The sequence below is a fragment of the Artemia franciscana genome, chromosome 1, assembly GCF_032884065.1.
Source record: "Artemia franciscana chromosome 1, ASM3288406v1, whole genome shotgun sequence".
NCBI lineage: Eukaryota > Metazoa > Arthropoda > Branchiopoda > Anostraca > Artemiidae > Artemia > Artemia franciscana.
Window position 1 is genome coordinate 70,827,623 of NC_088863.1, and position 27,438 is coordinate 70,855,060.

At 35.2% G+C, this 27,438-nt stretch overlaps 1 protein-coding gene across 3 annotated transcripts in view; it reads right to left on the reverse strand.

Annotated features, from left to right (window-relative positions):
• LOC136033505 (WD repeat-containing protein WRAP73-like) overlaps window positions 1-26,777 on the reverse strand; it is an 85,375-nt gene extending 58,598 nt beyond the window's left edge. The window contains exons 1-2 of one of the 3 annotated variants that reach the window (XM_065714252.1): window positions 26,586-26,777; window positions 4,012-4,188 (exon numbers count right to left, since the gene is read on the reverse strand). In XM_065714252.1, coding sequence (XP_065570324.1) covers window positions 4,012-4,188; window positions 26,586-26,732 — 324 coding nt within the window. In that variant the 5' untranslated portion in view covers window positions 26,733-26,777. The remainder of the gene's footprint in view (window positions 1-4,011; window positions 4,189-26,585) is intronic. The other 2 variants (XM_065714260.1, XM_065714255.1) reach the window with 2 other exon arrangements.
• Window positions 26,778-27,438: the final 661 nt, after the last annotated feature.

Here is a 27,438-nt window from a genome sequence, read left to right on the forward strand (position 1 = left end):
AATGTTAAAGTTTGTAACTTCCAAAATCTGGTTAAAACAAAATACCTAGATTCCTTCCTTGAGATAAAATTACAAACATTTTCTAATGACAAACGGTACATCACAAGTCAATTGAAAACAGCTAATTAGATTTGAAATGAATCTACTTAAGAATGGTAAAAATTCCGAAGCTAACTCATTGCGTAAACATATAAAAAAGAAATTTGTAAATATACTTCTTCACATTACAAATGTAAAGTCCAGGATTTGTTTTCTACTACGCCAAAACAATGGCATAATAAAATAAAAGAAATTGTGTGAAAACATATTACAATATAGATCTCCATTTCCAAAATGAGCCCTTAGTTACAGCCAATGACCTTAACAAATTCCTTTTCATCACAGTTCGAAGCCTCCCTCCCCTCTCTTTAGTCCCTCCTTTTGATTTGCGATCTCTCAATTTCCCCTTTATTTTGTTATCAGATGTGGAGAACAAAAAAAAGTATAGCCTCTGTCTGCTAGACACGCAGACTGTACTAATTAAAGCCTTCGGTGACAATCTTTCAGAGCTTTTGTTCTTACTTTTAAACAGAATAACCTCTACGGGTAAGATCCTCCCAAATTGTTGGAATTAAGTTTTATTACCACCGTAACAAGCAACATTTTGATGGTGTCTATTACTCTTACTCCCGTTTTTTTTTCCAAGTTATATGATAACTTATTAGCTGAGTGGTTGAAAGTAAATATAATCCCAAATGTTGACCAAAGGCGATTTAGAAACTTACGCTCTACATCTACCATTCACTATCTTGTTCACCTTAAGGACACAATATGTAACACACTTATAAGACCAATATCAGACTCAATGTTATCGTAGTGGACACGCAAAAAGCTTTTGACTTAATTAACCACAATACATTGGTAGAAAAACTGTCCAATGACTTTCAAGTTGACCCTATTTAATTAGAATAATTGCGTCTTTCCTTTCTAATAGAACGCAGGTCGTCCAATACCTGAATGTATATTCTGATCCCATCCAAATTTATAATAGTGTGCCCTAGGGAACCCTCTTAGGTCCAATTTTATTTCTTGCAATGAAAAACGACCTTGGTGTCGATTTTCCAGATATATGGGAATTCGTTGATGATTTAGCTCTTTTAGAGACACGTTTCGAAAATCTAAGAAGTAGCCCAGTGGACATCTTGGAATTGATGTCAGTTGAAACTGTTTCTAATGATAGGAGAGTCAACCCCCTTAAGGTGAACGGTTTTAACATCTAATATCCTTAAAACTCCTCCTTCTTTCTCCTGCCCACTCCCCCTGAAATGTCTGTTAACATTATGAAATCTCTGGGTGCTACCATCTCAAGCGACTTAAAATGGGATTGCCATATTAATAACTTAGAACGTACAAATACTGCATTTTCCCTTCTTAAGCTCCTTAAAAAGTTTAAATCGTATTGTTTGAGGATTTTCCTCTTAATTGTACGCTCAACCCTCGAATACGCCTATTCTGTTGGGTATCTCCAATGAATAGTCAGAAAGAACAGAGGCAGTCAAAATGGTGCCAAAGAATTGTCATCAATGAGGGTAAAGTGCCTCATACATCCCTTCTTAGGAGAGCCAATCTAACCATCCTTAAAGAAAAGAGAGAAAAAATTTCTTGGCGTTTCGCTAAAAATACCCTCCATAACCCTCCGACAAATCCCCTTTTCCCTAGTCAATATTCACCCCTTCGACTTCGCCTCTTGTGCTCTGCTACAATAAAAATCCCTCTTCGCGCCCCAATAAAAGTTTTCACTGAAAGATATAGAAGAACTTTCATCCCAAACGTGGTTGACACACTAAATAGTGAATCTCCTCACACCCTCCCCCCTCACTCCCTTTTTACCTTATAATTTAAAGTTCATTTCGCAAATTTTGAACTTTCTATTTCTGAGTCGCAAAACTAGATTGTCCCTTTGTTTTGACTATTTATTTCCTTTTTAATTTTGCGAGTTTTCACTATGTTGACATTTTTGCTGATTGACATTAAATTTTTAATTTTATGAGTTTAAATGGTTTTTGACATTTTTACTGATTGACATTGACCCTAACAATAAGTGAAATAATAAGTGAACAACCATAGTAAATAACCATAATAATAAGTGAATGCAACATTTATACTCGTTTATCTTTCAAAAAGGTAATTTTATGTAATTTTAGTTCTCAGTTCAGGATCGCTATAATTACTATGTAAACTGCAAAAGTATTTATGGTGTTTGAGCAATAATTAAACTTTTTTAATCAAAATTACCAGAAAATTTGAAAATTAGTTTTATTTTTGTTAGGTTCTAACTACCCAACGTGTCATTTAATGTCTATTTCCATAAAAAGAAATCATCTTTTTATTTTAGTTTTCAGCTCCGCATCACTAAAGGTACTATGTAAACTACATATTTATGGTGTCTGAGCAATAATTTCAATTTTTTTTATTAAATTAAAACTAGAAAAATACCTGAAAATTGTAAAATAAGTTTTGTTTTTTGCTATGTCCTAAATACTCGACACATGGTTTTATGGGAATGATTTTAAACATTGACAAGATGTCAAGAAGTGAACAAAAGTTATATTAAAGGACAAACTCTAGCACATAGTAACGGAAATACTAAACTAAAAGACATTCTGAGGTATGATGTTATATTGGACTTGCTTAGCTCCCTGTTTCTCAGAGGTTCACCTCTTACTCTACCAAATAAGAAAAAGGCAAAGGCTTTTTCCTGTTTGTATAATTTTTGAAAAATCATTATAAATGATATTATAATCCGGATTGCATTATAATTATTGTCGTAAAGAACAAACTCAAGCCCCAATGGGGAAACGAACCCTGGTCACCCACGTGTCAAGAAGGTATGCTTTCCATTGTATAAGCAGAGACTTATGAAAAATAAGTTACAAATAAGGCATGATAATAAATTCGTTAATTCACTAGGTCTGGGTTGCAGCGGTAGCTAGCAACATAGTAAGAGACGATCAAGCCATATAGTAAAACTAAAATAGCCCATAAATCCTTAAGAAAGAGTCAGATCAAAAAACGAAGTACACTATTAGAATTATATTAAAGAGTGAAATCTTGTCCATAGTATTTTAAATATTAAAACGAACAACCATTTGCACAATGATACAACACACTAGTATTGTATTTACCAGATTAACGACGCTTCTTGACTACTAAGGTCCCTGCGTCGGCCCTGCAGTGCATTGCTGCAGCATGAACAACACACTTGTCTTCTGATAAGAGTATTTTTTAAAAGTTGCTTCTCTGTTATAGCCAGGAATAACCTCTAACCCATTTAATAGAAGTATTAAATAAACTGTAATTTTTTATGATTATGCCTTATCTTTTAGCAACATAAATAATGTCAAGGGTGACTTTGACCAGTTACTGACTATGCAGTGTAACACCATTTCGTATTTTAATGATTTAACGTCAAAATATACTGATGGAGTATATATAATATACTCCAGGAGTTATGGGTTATTGTATTTGTTGCTATAGGACGTGATCGTCTCTTACCAGGCTGCCATTATCGCCACAACCCTGATCACTTACAACAGGCTAAAGTTAGTTGCTTAATATAATTATAGCTAACAAAATAATATGTTTTTTTTACGCCATATATGGTTACAACCTACGATTCGTTACCTTGTACATGAAAATAGTTTTTTGCACAAATATTGATTCTTATATTAAAAAATCACGCATGTGTGTCATGTTCCTTTAAAATGAGCCATTAAGCAGCTTTCTGTGATGTCAAATTACTTAGATAGCTTTTGGGAATGAAAAAACGGGAAAAAGTTATGTCGATGTGAAATATCGTGGTTGTGGCAACTTTTCTTGTTTTTGAAGTCGATACATTTTTACTGTTGTTCAAGCCAAGGGATTGTAAGTTTCTCTTAAAGGATTCACACAAAAGCAAAAAAACACAATTTTGATAAATTCAAAAATTCTACAAAACTTGAAAGGAAGGACCTAGTCCCAATAATTACTTACATTATTAGCAGAAAGAGCAATAACACTCATGCTATCAGGCGACCACAAAAAATCTTCACACTCAAGCGTCCCTCCTTGCAAAGTGCATTTCCAGTTCGAATCGTCAACAGAATAAATTTGACAAGACCCTTTTGAAGAAATGAGGATTTTTGACGAGTCAGGTGACCATCTTAACTTCTAAAAAAAAGAAAAGTTTCTAAAACTGATTGCTTTGAAGATAAAAGCAGATTTAACGTTTTTGCATGCAGACCAGTGGTTCAAATAGCCTTTTGTACAGATTTCCTGATTCTTTGCCTTTGTGAGTGATACATGTAATAGAGGGTAAATCATCTGACACTTCTCGTGTTTATCCCAAATTTTTACAGGTATCCGTTTGGCATAGGCTTTACTCTATCTGAGCTTTCAGTCGTAGAACTTATCCCTGTTACACACAAAATAAAGTAGCACCCCCACAATAATAGTTCGATCTTTAACAAGTTGTGTAACCGTTTTAACTTCTAAAGAAAGAGAAAAATTCTAAAGAAAGAGAAAAGTCTTCTAAACAGACCTCTTGATTCTTTGTCTTTAACCAGAAGGGCTATGCATAATAGGGGACCTGACGCACGACTTGTACAAAAGCTTTCAAACTGTATACATTTAGAAACAAGAGCTAAGAGCTCATATGGCACTTGTGACGAGGCATGAAGAGCTAAGAGCCAAGAGATCATATGGTATGAGCTCTAACAAAATTCTATGAATCAATAGATTAATTTAAAAGAAATATTAAAGGCTTAAAGACGATCAGGACTTAAAATAAGAGCTCTGAGTCACGATGTCCTTCTAAATATCAAAATTCATTAAGATCCGATCACCTACTCGTATGTTATAAATACCTAATTTTTTCTCTCCCTGTAGCCCCCCAGATGGTCTAATCTGGTAAAACGACTTTAACAAGTCAATTTGTGCAGCTCCCTGACACGCCTACCAATTTTCATCGTCCTAGCACGTCCAGACTCATCAAACTCACCAAATCACTGATCCCCTCCCCCAACTCCCCCAAAGAGAGCGAATCCAGTACAGTTCCGTCAATTACGTATCAAGGACATTTGCTTATTCTATCCACCAAGCTTCATCCCGGTTTCTCTACTCAAAGTATTTTCCAAGATTTCCCACTCCAACTCCCCCCTATGTCAAAAGATCTGGTCAAGATTGGAAATAAGAACTCTAAGACATGAATTCCTTCTAAATATCAAATTTCATTAAGATCCGATCACCTATTCGTAAGATAAAAATACCCCAATTTTCACTTTTTCCAAGAATTCCGGCTTCCCTCTCCAATCCCCCCAATGTCAAAGGATCTGGTCCGAATTTAAAATTAGAGCTTTAAAGCACAAGATCCTTCTAAATATTAAAATTCATTAAGATCTGGTCACCCTTTCGTAAGTTAAAAATACCTCAATTTTCCAAATTACCCCCCCCCCAAACTCCACCAAAGAGAGCAGATCCGGTCCGGTTTTGTCAGTCACGTATCTTAGACAGGTTTTGTCTGCCCCCCCCCCTAATTACGCTGGATCCGGTTGAAATTTAAAATAAGACATCTGAGTTACGAGGTCCTTCCAAATATGAAATTTCATTAAGATCCGATCACTCCTTCGTAAGTTGAAAATACGTCAATTTTTCTAATTTTACAGAATTACCCCCCCCCCCCCCCAATAGAGCAGATCCGTTTCAATTATGTAAATCACGTATCTAAGACTTCTGCTTATTTTTCCCACCAAGTTTCATCCCAATCCCTCCAATCTAAGTGTTTTCCATCATTTTAGGTTCCCCCACCCCAAACTCCTCCCAATGTCACCGGATCCGGTCGCGACTTAAAATAAGAGCTTTGGGACACGATATGCTTGTAAATATCAAATTTCATTGAGATCGGATCACCCGTTCGCAAATTAAAAACACCTCATTTTTTCTAATTTTTCAGAATTACCCCCCCCCCCAACTACCCCAAAGAGAGTGAATCCGTTCCGGTTATGTCAATCATGTATCTAGGACTTGTTCTTATTTTTCCCAACAAGTTCCATCCCGATCCCTCCACTCTAAGTGTTTTCCAAGTTTTAGGTTTCCCCCTCCCAACTCCCCCCCCCCCCAAATTTCACCAGATCCAGTCGGGATTTCAAATAAGAGCTCCGAGACACGATATCCTTCTAAATATCAAATTTCATTGAGATCCGATCACCCGTTCGCAAGTTTAAAATACCTCATTTTTTCTAATTTTTCAGAATTACCCCCCCCCCCCAACTACCCCAAAGAGAGCGAATCCATTCCGGTTATGTCAATCATGTATCTAGGACTTGTTCTTATTTTTCCACCAAGTTTCATCCCGATCCCTCCACTCTAAGTGTTTTCCAAGTTTTAGGTTTCCCCCTCCCAACTCCCCCCCCCAATTTCGCCAGATCCAGTCGGGATTTAAAATAAGAGCTCCGAGACACGATACCCTTCTAAATATCAAATTTCATTGAGATTCGATCACCCGTTCTTAAGTTAAAAATACCTCATTTTTCTAATTTTTCAGAATTACCCCCTTCCCCCCTAACTACCCCAAAGAGAGCGGATCCGTTCCGGTTATGTCAATCGTGTATCTAGGACTTGTGCTTATTTTTCCCACCAAGTTTCATCCCGATCCCTCCACTCTAAGTGTTTTCCAAGTTTTAGGTTTCCCCCTCCCAACTCCCCCCCCCAATATCACCAGATCTGGTCGAGATTTAAAATAAGAGCTCTGAGACACGATATCCTTCTAAATATCAAATTTCATTGAGATCCGATCACCCATTCGTAAGTTAAAAATACCTTGTTTTTTTAGTTTTTCAGAATTACCCCCCCCCCCAAACTACCCCAAAGAGAGAAGATCCGGTCCGGTTATGTCAGTCACGTATCTTAGACAGGTTTTCATTTTTCCCATCCAATTTCATCCTGATCTCATCGCTTTAAGTATTTTCTAAGATTTCCTGTTCCCCCCAAGCTGCCCCCCCCCCAATTACGCTGGATCCGGTTGAGATTTGAAATAAGAGTTCTGAGTTACGAGATCCTTCTAAATATGAAGTTTCATGAAGATCCGATCACTCCTTCGTAAGTTAAAAGTACGTCATTTTTTCTAGTTTTTCAGAATTGACCCCCCCCCTCCCTCAATAGAGCGGATCCATTCCAATTATGTAAATCACGTATCTAAGACTTCTGCTTATTTTTCCCACCAAGTTTCATCCAGATACCTCCCATCTAAGCGTTTTCCATCATTTTAGGTTTCCCCACCCCAAACTCCCCCCAATGTCACCAGATCCGGTCGGGACTTAAAATAAGAGCTTTGAGACACGATACCCTTCTAAATATCAAATTTCATTGAGATCCGATCACCCCTCCGTAAGTTAAAATACCTCATTTTTTCTAATTTTTCAGAATCAACCCCACCCCCCCCCAGCTACCCCAAAGAGAGCGGACCCGTTCCAGTTATGTCAATCATGTATCTAGGACTTGTGCTAATTTCCCACCAAGTTTCATCCCGATCCCTCCACTCTAAGTGTTTTCCAAGTTTTACGTTTTCCCCTCCCAACTCCCCCCCCCCCCAATGTCACCAGATCTGGTCTGGATTTAAAATAAGATCTCTGAGACACAATATCCTTCTAAATACCAAATTTCATTGAGATCCGATCACCCGTTCGTAAGTTAAAAATACCTCATTTTTTAAATTTTTCATAATTACCCCCCCCCCCCCAACTACCCCAAAGAGAGCAGATCTGTTCCGATTATATCAATCATGTATCTAGGACTTGTGCTTATCTTCCCACCAAGTTTCATCCCGATCCCTCCACTCTAAGTGTTTCCGAATTAACGGGTCGAATCTCTTGGTTAATACCAAGTGCCATAAAAACATACGAGAACAGCATACGTTCGAACAGGCCGACATTAACTGCAGTAACCTAGGTTACAGCGTATTATCATTTCTTCAGTAAGTGCTTAAGCCGGATCTGGATACAGATTCTTCAGCAATGAGGCCCGAGAATTAATAGCCTGTATTTGTCATCGATAACTTGTATTCATGCCTACACGGAGACAACTTCGAAGACTACAGTGCCTTTCCATGACGAAAGTATAACAGTTCAAATAGGGATGAAACCTTTTAATCGACAGTGAACAGATATAAAAACTTTTAACGGGATATTTCGAACACACGTAAAAATAGGGTTTAATCCCTATTTTGAACTGTTATACTTTCGTCATGCCTGCACTTTGGCAGGAGGGAGACCAATTTACCCAATGTAATTGTTCATACCGATTGCCAGTAAAACAGGGGGTTTTAGTCCCGTATATGTGCCTTAAGCTATTTCAGACCAGAGACAGAAATCGATACTTCCATATAGTAAGCATCTATGCTATAACTAATTATGGTTGAATAGACAGTTAATTTTAAAAACAGAAACACCACTTTGATGAGGCTTAAAATACTCTGCAAAAATTACATAAGTTTAAGAAACTAAACTTTGCAGCATTACTCTAGAAAAACTTGTTGTAAAACAAAAATAAAGTAACTTTATTAAATATAAACAAACTTTTTAAAAACAAAATAATTCAAGTATTCTGAGTTTCATATAATATTGTACAGTCTAGTTTAGTCCAAAAACAAGTATCAAGCATAGTAGCTAAAGCAATAAATGAGTTATGCTGTACGTAAAAACTAAAATTTAAAACATGCAGAAGTAGCAACAAATGGTACCTTCAAAAACATCCTATAGGGTAAAGTTTCATTTATGTTGTAATAAAAGTGAGATACAAAGAATAATAACAACAAATTTAATTATTAATCAGTAAAAAACCTTTCTTGACATAAATAAAAAAAGAAAATTAATCTATTTTTTACACTTTAAAGGGATTACTACTTTCGTTCTGATTTTTCTTGTTTTAGACCTTTTCCTGGAAAATTTTATAAGAATTAATTGGCTGAGCCAATCTTTTAATGAAAGCAATCCATTTAGATTTCTGAAGTGAAATTTTGGTTTTAATTAAGTACAATTTTCATGAAGTACTGAACACCTGAGTAAAAAAACAAGAGCTAAGAGCTCATATGGCACTTGTGACGAGGTCAGAAGAGCCAAGAGCAAAGAGTCCATATGGTATGACCTCTAGCAAAATTCTAAGAATCAATAGATTGCTTCAAAAGGAAAATCAGAGGTTTGTGCCGGTCGGGATTGAAAATAAGAGCTCTGAGTCGCGAGATCCTTCTAAATATCAAAATTCATTAAGATCCGATCACTCACTCGTAAGCTGAAAATACCTCAATTTTTCTAATTTTTCTTCTCCCATCAGCCCCCCAGATGGTCGAATCGGGGAAAACGACTGTATCAAGTCAATTTGTGCAGCTCGCTGACATGCCTACCAATTTTCATCGTCCTAGCACGTCCAGAACCACCAAACTCGCCAAAGGACTGAGCCCCACCACCTAACTCCACGAAAGAGAGCGGATCCAGTCCGGTTACGTCAATAACGTATCTACGACATTTGTAAGCGGTTTCCAAGATTCCCGGTTACGTCCTCCAACTCCCCCAATCTCAAAAGATCTGGTCAGGATTTGAAATAAGAGCTCTGAGACATGAGTTCCTTCTAAATATCAAATTTGATTAAGATCAGGTCACCCGTTCTTAAGTTAAAAATATCTCAATTTTTCTGATTTTTCCAAATTAACAACCCCCAGCTCAGACAAAGAGAACGGATCCGTACTAATTATGTCAATCTCGTATCCTTAACTTGTGCTTATTCTTCCCGTCAAGTTTCATCCCGATCTCTCCACTCTAAGGGTTTTTCAAGATTTCTGGTTTCCAAGATTTCTGTTTCCCCCCTCCAACCCTCTATGTCCCAGGATCCGACTCAAATTGAAAATGAAGCATCTGAGACACTCGAATTGAATTGAAAATGGAGCATCTGAGATATAAGATTCTTCTATATATCAAGTTTCATTAAGATCCGATCCCCCATTCGTAAGATACCTCGATTTTCACGTTTTCCAAGAATTCATTAAGATCCGATCACTCCTTTGTAAGTTATAAATACCTCATTTTTTCTAATTTTTAAGAATTAAACCTCTCCCAAAGCTATCAGATCCGTTCCGGTTATGTCAATCCTATATCTAGGACTTGTGCTTATTTTACCCACCAAGTTCCCGATTCCTCCACTCTAAGCGTTTTCCAAGATTTGGGGTTCCATCCCCAAACTTCCCCTTCACCAAATCCGATTGGGGTTTAAAATAAGAGCTCTGAGACACGATATCCTTCCAAACATCAAATTTCATTAAGATCCGATCACTCCTTCGTAAGTTAAAAATATCGCTTTTTTAGAATTAACCCTCCCCCCCCCCAAATCCCCAAAAGAGATCGAATCCTTTCCGGTTATTTCAATCACGTATTTAGGACTTATGATTATTTTTACCACCAAGTTTCATCCCGATCCCTCCACTCTAAGCATTTTCCAAGATTTTAGCCCCCCCCCCCGAAATCCCCCAATGTCACCGGATCCGGTCTGGATTGAAAATAAGAGCTCTGAGATGCGATATCCTTCCAAAAATCAAATTTCATTAAGATGCGATTACTCCTTCGTAAGTTGAAAATACTTCATTTTTTCTAATTTTCAGAATTAACCCCCCCCCCCAACTCTTCCAAAAAGAGCAGATCTGTTCCGGTTATGTTAATCCCGTATCTAGGACTTCTGCTTATTTTTCCGACCAAGTTTCATCTCGATCCCTCCATTCTAAGCATTTCCCCAACTCCCCCAATGTCACCAGATCTAGTCAAAATTTAAAATAAGAGCTCTGAGACACGATATCCTTCCAAAAAATAAATTTAATTAAGATCCCAGCACCCGTTCGTAAGTTAAAAATACTTCATTTTTTCGATTTTTCAAAATTAACCGACCCCCCTCCCTCCCCCAGATGTTCAAATCGAGGAAAAAACTATTTCTAATTCAGTCTGGTCCGGTCCCTGATACGCCTGCCAAATTCCATCGTACTAGCTTACGTGGAAGTGCCTAAAGTAGCAAAACTGGGACAGACAGACCGACAGACAGACTTACAGAATTTGCGATCGCTATATGTCACTTGGTTAATACAAGTGCCATAACTAGACGATTGAAGCCTATAACTACAGAGAGATACTTAAAAATCACCAAGTACAACCTCAAGCATATTATATCATGCGCTGCACTATGCCTCAAATGCAAAAGGGATCAAATGTAAAATGTATCAGCATAAAGTCACGAAATTCAAATTCACATTATTAATCGAAGCATTGCCTTAGATATTGCTGATGCGCTGTTTGGACTACCTGCAAGCATAAAGTGTATAATTGTTTGGTTAATTATTAATTTTTTAAATAATTTAGCTAAAATAATAATTTAGTTAAATTAAATTAATTTAAAAATTAGTTAAATTGTAAAATAGTTGAATAATAGTTAAATAGTTAAAATAGGTAAAATAGTTAAGGAGTTTCGCATTTTCTTTTCAGAATAAATTTTCAGAAGAATTATTTGTTTTCTTTTTTCCCCATGGGTGATTGTATTACCGAAGATCCAAGGAAATAGGGAGAGAGCTCATTCAAACGTAAATTTAAAGCTCTTTTTTAAATGACCATACAGATTACGTAAGCGGAAAGTCTTATTTTCTTGTTATTTTAGGGCACTCAACTACGGCTTTACCCCGAAGAGGACGAATTTGCAATCAATTTATATTCTGATGAGATAAGTGATTTAAAGAATCAATAAATATATTTTAGGCTTCCCAGTTGCAAAATAAGTAATGCCACACGGTGGCAATTGCTTATCATCTACAATGAGGGGGGATGAGTCATTGTGTAGGTGGGGGTAGGGTAGATTCCTAGAAAATAGTATTTTAATGGACAAACTGTTTACTCTTTATGAGGCTTCAGATAAATGTTGAAAGAGGTAGGGTGAGAGTAGGAATTAATTAAATTGTTTCTCTAAACAGCTAAAAGGTTACATTTCCATATCTAACAACACAGAGGTGGAAAAGGCAAGGCAGGTCGTCATCAACCCCACCAGAAAACTTCTTTGGGATGGCAAATACTACTAGAAACTTATTTTTCAGCCATTTTAAATGGTGTTTTTTCTTTTTCTATTCACATAAAGTACTGTAATGTGTCTAAAGAAACATACCTAACGTATTTATCCATAAAAAATCCTATTGTAGAGGTTGTGATGGCTTCAGTTATGCATAAGATCAAAGTATCACATAATTTCCATCCATACAAGCAACCGAAAACCTTTTTCATCCAACCCAAAATCCTTCGTAATATTAACAAACAGTAGTAATGTTAAAAAGGAATTTTTACCAAAATTACTATTCACCGCTTATTTTTTCAGTATATTCAAATTTTATCCAAAATCGATATTGCAAATTTGAACATAGCAAATTGAACATGCAAATTTGAACATACTGTACTAAACAACGTACAATTATTGATTTGCATATTTTAAAAGTAATTAACCAGGGATTTAAGCGACCGGTACCTCAAGTTATATCTTGGTTAAGAAAATTTACGATTGGAAAGATAAGATTTTTCAAAGCACTAAAAAACTCCTGTTTAATGAGCAAGGTGTTGAGAAAGGGGCAGTCCCCCTAATATACAGATTAATTTATATTTGTTTTAAGTTTTAAACTTGTTCTTTATTTTAGTTTAAAAATCTTTTCTGTTTGTACAATTACATTTCATGAAACTGTAAAGTTTTCTGAACACAATACTTTTAGTGACGCAGAAAAAAAGATCAATATTTCAATGAATTTCTAATGAATATTTTAGAAATAGAATTTCTATACCAATAGATATATCAAAAGAATCGACTTATTATGCTAATTCCAAATATATAAGTGTCATTAAATTTAGTCTTACCAATGAAAAGCGACGAGCCTGAAAAAATGTGTCTGATGTGTCAGAAAAAAATGTGTGAAACTCTCAGCATTCAGTTCTGTTGAACAATGTCGAAGCGTTGGACGGATATTTTTCTTTTAACAATCTTGACAGTTTTAAACAAGGCTATCAAACACCAAAATATTTAGTACCCTTGGACTCAGTTGTTTATAAAAAGTAACGCATTATCAAAGTAGTTTGTTCGAAGTAAAACATTAAAAGCACAATTATGAAAAGCAAATAAAAACTTTTAATTCAGTATTTTAAATTTAATTTCGAGAGCCAAAACCAATATATTCGACACCTTTATGCTTCATAACTGTAAGAAATGCAATCTTTTTCAAAGCGACAACTATATAAATACAATCACTCCTGGAAATAGGAATGATAATAAAAAAAAAAAAACTATCCTTTCAGGGGGAAAATACAAAATTCCAAGGATTCCGTTCCGGAGAATCGGAAATATTTCTGATTATAGTGGCTTCATATATCAGCTCATGGGTACTCTTGTAATGCAAGCAAAAGTTGACGGCATGTTTTTACCGAAATTGCCGCTTATTAAGATGTTTTCCTTGCGTTTTCTATAATTATACCAAATTCTTGTGAACTAATAAATGCGCTAATTACTATTAAACTAGTAAATTTTCAGGATCGCCAAAAAGCAGAATTTTTTTATTGAATGTTATCAATAGTTAGGCTCTTACACTTTCGTTGTGTAAGCAAAATTGACGGCATGTTTTTACCGAAATTGCCGCTTATTAAGATGTTTTCCTTGCGTTTTCTATAATTATACCAAATTCTTGTGAACTAATAAATGCACTAATTACTATTAAACTAGTACATATTCAGGATCGCCAAAAAGCAGAATTTTTTTATTGAATGTTATCAATAGTTAGGCTCTTACACTTTCGTTGTGGGCAAGCATCGTTATTTACTTACCATTGGTTACTATGAATAATTTGATTTTTTTTGTGTGTGAGTGTGTGTTTGTGTTACTTTAACCAAATCATACAGATAAAATAAGGGAGAACTAAAAAGGGATCACTCAATCACAAATTAGAATTTAAATTTTCCTTATTAAGGGTCAAAATCTATCGGTAGGCAGCCAACCCAATTTTTTCCATAGTTTTCCTCTATTCTACTCTTTTTCCTTTGGTTTATTTATAATTGGTTTGCAGTCCCAAATTTCAAGGGGGAGCATAGCCCCTCCTCCCCCCAAACCAGCGTCCATGGTTGTATGTTATGCACCCGGGGTATTCAAGGTTCTTATCGAAGGGATCGTTGCATATTCTTTAGAAGCGACTCTATTTGTTGAAATTGGAAGTTCTAGTTCTCTTTAAACAGTCAATAGTGATAGAGGTCAAGTAGACCCCCACCCACCCAGCTACACCTCTTCACCACATGTATCCGACGGAATTTCTGCTCAAAACGAGCAGAAATTAACATGAGTAGGGTTCAAAACCCATATCAAACAGTTCATGGTAACGAACTGTCATAAGGAGCGACTCGGCAAAATAGTAACCGAAACTAAAAAAAAACAGAATTTTAATACCAATATACAAATCAAAAGAATCGGATTTTCATGCTGATTTTAATGATTTTAAATATATAAGTTTCATCAAGTTTAGTTTTACCTATCAAAAGTTATATGCCTGAGAAAATTGGCCTTATTTTCGAAAAAAGATGTAAACACCCCTTAAAAGTCATAGAATCTTAACGAAAGTCACACCACCAGATTCAGCGTATCAGAGAACTCAATTGTAGAGGGTTCAAGCTCCTATCTGCAAAAATGTGGAAGTTTGTATTTTGTGCCTAAAGAAAGATCATGGATGCGTCTTTATTTGTTTTGTTTTTCTCCAGGGATGATCGTATCGACCCAGTGGTCCTAGAATGTCGCGAGAGGGCTCATTTTACCAGAAACTATAAGTTCTAGTGCCCTTTTTAAGTGACCAAAAAATTAGAGGGCTACTAGACCCCCTCCCATGCTCATTTTTTTCCAAAGTCACAGGATCAAAAATGTGAGATATCCATTCTGTTCAGCATAGTCGAAAAACATAATGAAAAGCGTATTCTTTAGAAGCGGCTCTATTTGTTGAAATTGGAAGTTCTAGTTGTCTTTTAACAGTCAATAGTGATGGACGTCAAGTAGATCCCCACCCACCCAACTACACCTCTTCACCACATGTATCCGATGGAATTTCTGCTCAAAACAAGCAGAAATTAACATGAATAGGGTTCAAAACCCACATCAAACAGTTCATGGAAATAAACTGTCATAAGGAGCGACTCAGCACAATAGTAACCGAAACTCAAAAACGGAATTTTGATACCAATATACAAATCAAAAGAATTGGATTTTTATGCTAATTTTAAATATATAAGTTTCATCAAGTTTAGTTTTACCTATCATAAGTTATATGCCTGAGAAAATTGGCCTTATTTTCGAAAAAAGGGGTAAACACCCCCTAAAAGTCATAGAATCTTAACGAAAGTCACGCCATCAGATTCAGCGTATCAGAGAACTCTACTGTAGAGGGTTCAAGCTCCTATCTGCAAAAATGTGGAAGTTTGTATTTTTTGCCTAAAGAAAGATCATGGATGTGTCTTTATTTGTTTTGTTTTTCTCCAGGGATGATCGTATCGACCCAGTGGTTCTAGAATGTCGCGAGAGGGCTCATTTTACCAGAAACTATAAGTTCTAGTGCCCTTTTTAAGTGACCAAAAAATTAGAGGGCTACTAGACCCCCTCCCATGCTCATTTTTTTCCAAAGTCACAGGATCAAAAATGTGAGATATCCATTTTGTTCAGCATAGTCGAAAAACATAATGAAAAGCATATTCTTTAGAAGCGGCTCTATTTGTTGAAATTGGAAGTTCTAGTTCTCTTTTAACAGTCAATAGTGATGGACGTCAAGGAGACCCCCACCCACCCAACTACACCTCTTCACTACATGAATCCGATGGAATTTCTGCTCAAAACAAGCAGAAATTAACATGAATAGGGTTCAAAACCCACATCAAACAGTTCATGGTAATAAACTGTCATAAGGAGCAACTCGGCACAATAGTAACCGAAACTCAAAAACGGAATTTTGATACCAATATACAAATCAAAAGAATTGGATTTTTATGCTAATTTTAAATATATAAGTTTCATCAAATTTAGTTTTACCTATCATAAGTTATATGCCTGAGAAAATTGGCCTTATTTTCGAAAAAAGGGGTAAACACCCCCTAAAAGTCATAGAATCTTAACGAAAGTCACGCCATCAGATTCAGCGTATCAGAGAACTCTACTATAGAGGGTTCAAGCTCCTATCTGCAAAAATGTGGAAGTTTGTATTTTTTGCCTAAAGAAAGATCATGGATGTGTCTTTATTTGTTTTGTTTTTCTCCAGGGATGATCGTATCGACCCAGTGGTCCTAGAATGTCGCGAGAGGGCCCATTTTACCAGAAACTATAAGTTCTAGTGCCCTTTTTAAGTGACCAAAAAAATTAGAGGGCCACTAGACCCCCTCCCATGCTCATTTTTTTCCAAAGTCACAGGATCAAAAATGTGAGATATCCATTTTGTTCAGCATAGTCGAAAAACATAATGAAAAGCATATTCTTTAGAAGCAGCTCTATTTGTTGAAATTGGAAGTTCTAGTTCTCTTTTAACAGTCAATAGTGATGGACGTCAAGGAGACCCCCACCCACCCAACTACACCTCTTCACTACATGAATCCGATGGAATTTCTGCTCAAAACAAGCAGAAATTAACATGAATAGGGTTCAAAACCCACATCAAACAGTTCATGGTAATAAACTGTCATAAGGAGCAACTCGGCACAATAGTAACCGAAACTCAAAAACGGAATTTTGATACCAATATACAAATCAAAAGAATTGGATTTTTATGCTAATTTTAAATATATAAGTTTCATCAAGTTTAGTTTTGCCTATCATAAGTTATCCAGGGATGATCCTATCGACCCAGTGGTCCTAGAATGTCGCGAGAGGGCTCATTTTATCAGAAACTAAAAATGTTAGTGCCCTTTTTAAGTGACAAAAAATTGGAGGGCTACCAGACCCCCTCCCATGCTCATTTTTTTTCCAGAGTCACGTGATCAAAAATGTGAGATATCCATTTTGTTCAGCATAGTCGAAAAACAAAATGACTATGTCTTTTAGAACAACTTAATCCCCCACACTCCCCGGGAGAAGGGCTGTAAGCTATGAACTTTAATCATTGTTTACATATAGTGTTGGTTATTGGGAAGTATAATGACGTTTTCAGCAGAATTTTTTTCTAGTGGCACAGGGGTCATTGATTTTCAATTAAAAAAAAATCAATGAGAAATTAAATAAACAGGAAATTTTTTTCAATGAAAGTAAGGAGCAACATTAAAACTTAAAACGAACAAAAAGTATGTTGTATTTGAGGGGGTTCGTCCCACTCTTAATACCTCGGTCTATTTACGCTAAAATATTTGTAGTAATTTCAAAAGAGCTACGTATTCTAATTAAAAGGCCTGTGTAATTCATGGGTCATTCTTAAAGAATTGGAACAAAATTTAAGCTTTAGTGTAAAGAGCGAGGTATTGACGAGGGGGCGAAACCCTTCATATACATAATAAAAATATACGAGTATAGAAGTTCGTTTGAGTTGATTTGTAAGTTATGTATATTTATTACTAATAAAAATGCTCTTGAATAAAATCAAAAGTCCTAGTGGCCTTTTTAAGTAACAAAAAATTTTGAGGGCAACTAAGCCCCCTCCCCACCCCTTTTTTCTCAAAACCGTCCAAAAAACTTTGAGAAAGCCATTTAGCCAAACAAAGTAAAACTAATATACAAATTTCGTTTTAATTATTCATGTACTGCGAGCCAAAATCAAAACCTGCAGTAATTCAAAAACATTAACGAATTAAATAAAGAAAACAAGTTTTTTAGCTGAAAGTGAGGAGCGACATTAAACCATAAAACAAACAGAATTTATCCCCTATATGAAAGGGGCTGCCCCCTCTTCAATGCCCTGCACTTTACGCTAAAGTTTGACTCTTTCACACAACTCTACTTTTTAAAACAATAAAAAACTTTAACGTAAGGAGTGGGGCGTTGAGGAGGGGACAGCCGTTTTCATATACAGAATAATTTCTGTTCGTTTAGGTTTTAATGTCACTCCTTAGTTTCAGTTAAATAACTTTTTTTTTTATTTAATGCTTCATAAAAGCCAGAACATAATTTGCACTTTACTGAAAAAATTCTTTTAAACGTTTTCACTTTTATAACTTTAAGAAATAAAAAATTAATCAAGATTTTAAGTAATAAATATCAGCATATGTATATTCAACTGACAATATACATCCATCTGAATTTTTTCCAATAAAGTGCAAATTATGTTCTGGCTTTTAGAAAGCATAGGAGGTTTTGAACCCCACTCATTAATTTCTTCTCTTTTCAAGTTTGACTTTGTTATTTATTGTAATTTCTGTTCGTTTTGGGTTTTATTAGCTGATTTGTGGTAGTTGCATGCTTGGTAGATTGTTTGATTCTGTTTTTGTTCATTTTCGGTTTAATGTTACGTTTTATTTGAAAAACTTATTTTGTGAAAAAAAAATTTATATTAATATATATTTTACCGTGAATATCTGCAAGTTGGTGAATGTCAATATTTACCAGTAAGTGTAAAAAAAATCTTTTTTTTCTCCTTAGATTTAGTCAGCATTGCCAGTAAACTTTTTCAATTTAATGCAAGGTTTGATGATGACAGGTTAGGTTAGAATAGATTAGGTTTGGTTACATGAGGTTAGGTTGGCTCAGGTTAGGTTTTTGACCCATTCAAGATATTTAGAACTAAAGTTCACCTAACCTAACCTAACGCAGCTTAAACTAACATAATCTAACCTAACTTAACTTCAACTTTTACCACCAAAGCATGCATAAGACTGAAAAAGCTGATTCGCAAAGCTAATTGAATCTAAGTAGAGAAAAAGGAATTTTAGAAATTCACTAGTGAATGTCAACATTAAAAAAAAAAAAAGAAGAAGAAGAAGAAAAGGACGACTGTTTTCCTATATTAGTGATTAATATAGATAAGCACTTGAATGAGGCCTTAACCCTACTCATCCATACAATCACATAGGTCAAACAGCATAGCCATACACAATCAACCATAAAGAATAATCCATGGACAGGCAGTCGTGTCGTCAATAAGCATAAGTCGTCATTTACCAAACAATAAAGACAGATAAGTCAGAGGCAACAACCCAACACAAGGTCTCATCAGAAGAATAAACACCTGCCTATAGGGTTTCGCCTCTTTAAATTCTCTACCCAAGCAAGTGTCGTGCCTACCATAAATTCCCTATGGTATCCCCGTGTTAGGTATCGCACCCAAAATATATGCCTATGAAAAAACAAGCAAATGTAGAACAACCAAGTAACACCAAAACAAGCTTATCCTACCTTAATTCTGGCTCTCGTGTATTAACGAGAGTATCTCGTGTATTAATATATATATATATATATATATATATATATATATATATATATATATATATATATATATATATATATATATATATATATATATATATACTACTGCTATTTGTGACTTAAAATTCAAATTCTGCAACCCTGCAGTGAAGAAATTTTCAAATTATATTCTATTCAGATATTAAAGACTGCCTTCATGTGCATATTATGTTTCAATTTAATATAACACCCCCAAAACATTTTCTGAACTTTTTTGCTTAATACCCTTATCTTTAGTAGTAGTAGCAGCAATAAAAGTATTAGTAGTAGTCAGGGGTGAAGCTAAGGCTTTGAGTTTAGGGGGGGGGGTAAAGAATGTGCCTACAACATTGTCCAATGTGACAAGAAATGCAGACACATACGTTAAATTAAGACACTTAAAGTTCCGAGGTGTCAATATGTTATAACAAAGCCTTAAAGCTTTGGGATCCCCCTTCCCCATCAGCTCCACCACTGGTGGTAGTACCCATATTACCTTTTGGCTAGTTCAACATCCTCCTCTGCATACACTGAAATTTACATATTAATAATCTAAGCCATGGGATATAGCTGTTATGGGCTTTGAATTATCTGCATCAACATTGGGCATTTCAATTTAGTCCTTGGTCTGATTTATTATATCCTACAAGCTTTATCATCATAACATTAGATGCAGTAATAATAGTAATGGCAGTAGTCACAGCAATGGTAGAAGTTCTGAGCCCCTAGTAGTAGTACACATATAGTACCTCTTGACTGGATCAACATCCTCCCCAACATACACTAAAAGTTGCAGTTTTATAATCTAAGCTGTTCCTGGGATATAGCTACTATATCCTTTTGAGAACCTTTATCAATATAGAGTGTTTCAATATAGTTCAACATTTCACTAAACATTCCCATAAAACTCCATAATTATACCACTAGATTCAGTAGGAGCAGTAACAGTAGTAGGCATAGCAATAGTAGCAGTTGTAGGCTAGTAGTAGTAGTAGTATCCACACAGTGCCTTTTGAGGCACTCTGTGCATTCTGCAACCACTGCTACATCTACTTTTTCTGCTACCACTGCTACATCTACTTTTTCTGCTAACACTACTATTACTAATGAAGCTAAGGGTATTGTAGTGATACTTTCAGGGGGTGTTGAACTAAATCAAAAGACACTATGTGCATGCAGGCTGTCAAATGGGTGTATCAGCAATATTGCTGGAATGCCCTAGGGTATTAAATTGAGTCTTTCAGGGCAAGTTAAGGGGGATGTTGAAGAAACCTTTTGGTTAGTTCAATATCCTCCTCTGAAAGTTTCAACTTAATGCTGTAAGCTGTTTTTAAGTTATTGCTTATATGCCTTTTTGACAACCTGCATGCACCTACTGTTTTGACTGACTAAAAACTCACCCTAAGCAGTCCCTGTAAGTTTCATCTTTAAAATTGTTAGCCTTAGTACTAGCAGTAGTATGCATATAATTTCTTTTGAATAGTTTGAGTTTGCCCTCAACCTACCCTAAAAGTTTCCTTCTCTCAGCACTCCCTGAAATTTTCATCTCAATACCCATAGGTTTAATAATTGTAGTAGTATTAGTAATGCGAAAATATTGCTTTTTGGTAATTTCAACTTCCCCCAAAACAAATCCTGTAATTTTCAACTTAATCCTCTAAGCTGCTCCAAAGATATTGCTGATACGCACTACTGACAACCTGGATGTAAAGAGTGTTAATTTATTTCAACTTCCCTCTCAATATTCCTTGAAATTTCCATTTTCATACCCTTAGTAGTAGTAAAAGTACTAGCACCAGAAGTATCATGTACATAGTGCCTTTTTGCCAGTAGAACATCCACCTCATCATATCCTAGAGGTTTCAGCTTAATAGTCCAAGCTGTTCCTAATATAGTGTGCATACACCCTTTTGACAACCTGTGTGCAAAATTGCTCACCTCCCCTCAGCATTTACTGAAATTATCATCTTAATACTCCTAGTGATAGTAGCAGTCATAATGGAAGCAGTAATAGTAGCTTGTAAATATTGCCTTTTGGTCAACTGATCATCTGACCTGCCCCCTTATCATTCCCTGAGAGTACCAACTGAATACCCTAAGCCATTCCTGAGAAATAACCTTTTGGCAACCTGCATGCATGTGGTACATTCTGATTCGGTTTAATTTTCCCCATATTGTTCTCTGAAATTTTCCCCTTCTTATCCTTAGTAGTAGTAGTATCATAGTAATAAATGTATCAGCAGTAATAGAATTAGTAAAATAAGTTGCAGCAGCATTAATAGCAGTAGAAGTAGGCTCTGCAGATATTGTCTTTTGGTCAGTTGAACATCCCCTTCATCATGTCAAAGAAGTTTCAACTTTATACTCTAGCCCATTCTTAAGATATTGCTGATTTGTCCTTGTGACTACTGTCATACAAACAATCTGTTTTGATTTAGTTGGACACTCCCTTTAGTGTTCTCTGAAAGCTTTGCATGAAGGCTTTTATCCTTTTGGTCGCCAACGGTCAAATATACACCATTACTATGAACAAAAACTGTAGGTAAATAATGGGCTAAAAGCATAGCTTAAGCCCTTCCCCTGAGGGTTTTGTATGTGTTTGTGGGGGGAGGGGAGGTTCCATTTCCTGAGACATAGTTATCATATCTTTAAAATATCCTGAACAAATGGTTTTGTTACAATTTTGATTGGGTGTCTTTGGGGGATAAAGAGCATGGTAGATAGGCTGGTTACCCTACAATCACTTTTGACTCTTAAAAAGAAGACTCAAATTTTCAATTTTCAGCCATTCCTGTTATCAGGACTGGTCAGCTATGTTTTAAAGTTGTCACTGTAACCTACTTTATTGCTTATTTCATGCCTCTTTTCAATAGACTATTATAGACAGCATTTGTTTCAGAAAAATTAGTCAGAATAAATGAGCAAATGAATGAATATTCAATAAATACCATAACTCTTTTTTTACATTAATCTTTCAAAGCCGAAGACATGCTGTATAAAAAAGGAAATAAATATACACTTTTCTAAAGTAAATGAATTGGACGTGACTTCAATATGTGTTAACTACAATTTTTTTTGCATATTATGCACTATGCTAAGACACCCAGTAGTTAGACAGCTGATCACCATTTCAATAGTTTTGAGGGCTAAGTCCAGCAGTTATTGTCCCACTTTGGGACATGTATTCTCAACTGTGTATTCGACTAAAATTGCGTCCTGATGAGAATATGCGTCCGGTTGCTCAAACAAAGCTCATTCCGGTTTTAAAGGGTGCATGCCAAGGAGCAATTTCTTCACCTGGTCTATTTAATAACTATGTCATCAGCGCTCATGATCTATGTCCTCCTCATTAATTTTATCGTCAAGAAATCTGTCACTAATTTGCTATGCTGATGATTTTCTGAATCTTAGTTGCACCCTGCAACGAGTGATGTTTTCTCTGTTCTTGAAGCAGAATACATTAAGCTTGGTCTACATTTCAATTCTTCTCAGTTGGAAATAGTCCTTTTTAACTGGAAGAGCAATTTAATAAATCTAGTCAAACTTGGGAATTCTTTGGTTCAACCTGTTGATTACCTTGTCTATCATGGTCTCCCTATAGGTTCATCCATACACCACACCTGGTACCTCCTTATTGAACATCTAACTCGCCACATTTCCGCATCTCATGCGTCAATAACTTCTTGCAAGCTCATTCCGGTTTTAAAGGGTGCACACCAAGGAGCAGTTTCTTCACCTGGTCTATTTAATAACTATATCATTGATGCTCAGGATCTATGTCCCTCCTCATTAATTTTATCATCAAGAAATCTGTCACTAATTTGCTATCCTGACAATGTTCTGAATCTTAGTCACACCCTCCAATGATGCAGTGATGTTTTTGCTATTCTTGAAGCAGAATACCTTAAGCTTGGTCTATACTTCAATTCTTCTAAGTCGGAAATAGTCCTTTTTAATTGGAAGAGCAATCTGATAGATTCAGTCAAATTTGGGGATTCTTTGGTTCAACCTGTTGATCACCTTGTCTATCTTGGTCCTCCTATAGGTTCATCCATATGCCACACCCAGTACCTCCTTATTGAACATTTAACCTGCTGCATTTCTGCATCTTATGCATCAATAATTTCCTGCCAGTTCAGATTCAACCAGCATTTGCTAGCTAGCCTATCAATGCAATAGCTCTCCCTCATATTCTGTATTTTTCACCCTTTTGGAAATTGTTAACTATTACTGACCAAACAAAAATATACTCACTCTTCTTCCATTTTGCAAAATATTTACTCCACCTTCCACCCTTTCAAAGCAACTCAAAAATTGTCCATCAGTTTAAAATTGCTGACCCAAATATTGCAGTAGATAGAGCAATAGCTAAACACAATAAAAAAGTGAATATGACTGCCCAAGAATGGTATTCTGTACTATTTCAGTTGTCTGAATTCATTTTTTTTATGTTGTTGTTTGTTTTCCTCTATCTTGTTCAAAACTTTGCATTTTTGTCTGTCTGTGTCATGACCTTATATTGTGCAGTAGTTTTTTAAATTTTGTTATTAATTTATGGTTTATTTTTTTGCTTATAATTCCAGTTTGCTGAAGTTTAACCATCCCAGTCAACAGTATTGGCCCAGTAGTTCAGATGTGTTTTTTCAAAAGTTTGTCTTTGCATTCAGTCTGTATTTCTTTTTTTTTTTTTTTTTTTCTTTTGTTTATTGCTCTGTCTTTTACTTTTTTGTAGGATGGGTTTTCCAATAAATAATAATAATAATAATAATAGTTTAATTGTTATAAAATCTCTACTATACAATCCATAAAAGCCAACTGTTTCACCATTAGATGTGTCCAATTCTTCTTGATAAATATATGATCAGTTGAAATTTTTTAATCATACCAAATAATAACAAATTCAAATATAAAATAATGATAGAAAACAGTGAACCCTAGTCTCACAAAGACATTTAATGCTTAAGCACAATTGATGGAAACTGCTGTCCAATCTTGGACAAAGGGTTTTAAAGTTAAAACAGTACATCCAAATCAATTTTTTCTTAGAAAATAATCTTTATGATGATGATTTTTATTTATTGCAAAATAATATCACTTATGATAATAATTTGAGAATCAAATATTTGTACATTGGAGGGTATTAAGCAAATTAAATAAACCAACAATGTATTGGAAATAAGTTTAAGCCATCGGTAGCTAGCAGCATATAAATACATGTATATATTATTTTGTAAGTAGGACAATTTATTTTCAAAGCTGATTGATAAAGTCTTCCTCCTTGCTTTAAATGTTTGTGAAAGTGTCATTAATGTCATTGAACAGTATTTCTTGAGTCTACCTTCCATCACTTGCAAGCTGGGATAATGATGCTAAGATGTTGTGGCTGATTGAAGATATTAATTTGTTCTTCACCAACAAAGGGTGCAGAAGAATCTTCCTCCTGTGAAGTTTGTGGCAGGCACAAAGAACCATTCTTAAAGCAAATTTTGGATATTTGTTAACAGCAACAAAATGATGCAAAACTTCTTAATATCAGTTAGAGTCATTCTTTTTTTCCTTCATTAGTACTTTGTACCAAGAAGGGTTTCAAATGTAAGCATTCATCTATAATCATAGGCTCAGGGTTGTTGGGCGTACAGACTCAATAGTTTACTTTAAAGCTTCATGATTCCTGAGTTGTCATTCACAGGGCAGTGGGGTCACCTGGCCCTGAAAATAAATTACATCAGTCCACTTTTTGTTGAGAAAAAAAAATTCTCAGTGATAATTTATTTTACCCCCTAGCATTGTGTGCCCCTATGCTGGGGTCTAGTGGGCCTATTTGTAAATCCTGGCCTGTTGATACCAAAAATATATAATTATATAAATATATTGTGGTATTTTAAATTGTATAAAAAAGCAGACAATAATGGACAGAAACATAATATTCTGATTAATAGAGAAATACTGGGGCAATGTTTATATTAGGGGACTATTCACACAGCTAAGAGAGAGACAAAATTACCTCCAAAGTCAGAATTGTATCCCCAATCCAAATTAACATTCATTTGTATTGAAAATGAACCTTTAACCAGGGTATATATTTGCACATTATGGTGACTATACAGGATGCAATTGTGACTATACAGGTAATTTCAAACTTTACACTCACCCCCCTAGTTTAAAAATACATATCCTGAATTAGTATATATAGGGGTGGGGGTAAAGTTTATTTTCAATGTAAATGAATGTTAAGTTTAGATTCAGGATTCAATGGTGACTGTAGAGGTAATTTTATATCTTAGCTTCCTAAATAGTCTGTTAGGATAACCATTACCCAAATGGTGTATATATATGTAGCAGGAATTAATTTGTTTTCTTAAAGTTCAATATAGCCTACAGACTATCCAAGGTCTACATATGGAACCATTAGGGGGAGGGAGGATGCATTTTGAAGATAATGACTATTATACTATTATAGCATAAAATGGAAGTTCTAATCCAGCCACTTTTTTTTCAAAAAGATGTTTCTATTTCAAGAGCCTCTTTCCTCTATTGTTACCAGATATACTATTTAGGGCTATCTTCAATGATTGGGTACAATTTTCTTAATAGTAATTATGTATATTTTGAAATATTTTTGGGTATTTGCCCAGATGGCTACCTGGAGAGAATGAAACATGTCAAGAAAACAATTCTTACTTGAGAATATGCAGAGTAATCATATTTGATAAATTTTGTATCCAGCCTGCCAATACTTCAACCCAATACTCTAACGCCCCTAATGTGCAAATATATAGGCCTAATTCAAATTATATGTTTTTTGATACATTAAGCCCTTGTAACTTGTTTTTTTTCAGTTTTTGTTTTGTCACAGATGATTTGATTTACAGGTTGAAACAATTGACATTTGTTCTGATGTAATTTGGGCTGTATATTTGCACATCAGATGGGGTAAAGTATTGCAGGGCTGCATGCAAAATGTGTTAACTATGAGAATTCTGCATGATATGAAGTAAGATGTTTCATTCTCTCCATGTAGCTATCTAGGAGAAAAATGACGTTTAATAGGGTAAATACTTGGCACAACCCTTTATTTACTATGATGTTTCTTTCAGATGACAGCATAGACAGGAGAAAAATGAATTCAGGCTATTTACATATATGCTTCCACAGTTAGTCCATGAACAGTAGTGTTGAAGCTGCAATGTATCTTGGACTTGGTGGACTATGAGCTTTTCTTTCATAGCAGAGGCAAGATAAGACTCACAAGGTGACAAACTGTATAAGGTTTTATTTTGAATCATCCTTGTTTTCTAAGCAATAACGAGTTTCAAATTTAAAATTTGAAATATTTAGTACCATCTATAAAATGAGATAATGCATTACCACTAATGACTAATGTAACGCAATTGTGCGGAATCTAGCATACATATGAAACAAAAAGCATCCAAGCATAATCTCCTCTAAGATAATATAGTTATAGCATAATTTAAACAATATAAAACAACTTAAAAAAATGCATTAAAAAAAAGAGAGATAACGATAAACAAGACAAAATGATGGTTTGAATTATGGAGCTATGGCCGAATTTTTAGGAATGCTACCTCTGCTCCCTTTTTTGGGAGAATTATGGTCTGAAAATTCGAAAACGAAGTGTTCTATTACCAAAACAACTATGAGAAGTATGCAGCATGCTCATCACCCTGACTGAGGACTTCCAGGTCTAAAAATTACTTTCCCCGTAATTTTGTATTTTCTTTCTCAAAACTAGTCTATGATGCCTCAAATGTCCTCAAAGGAAAGTGATACAAAGAAAATTAAGTCTATTGTGTTATGTAATAAGCGTGTGAAAATGTTAATGTATGAAGAATAATTTCAAGTTCAAGTTCATTCATTTAATAATCACACATACATGAAAATATATGACATAGGCCTATGGGGAGACAAGCTTGAAAAACTAGGCCTAGACAAAGATACAATAGCAATAAAACGCTACAATATAAAGATAAA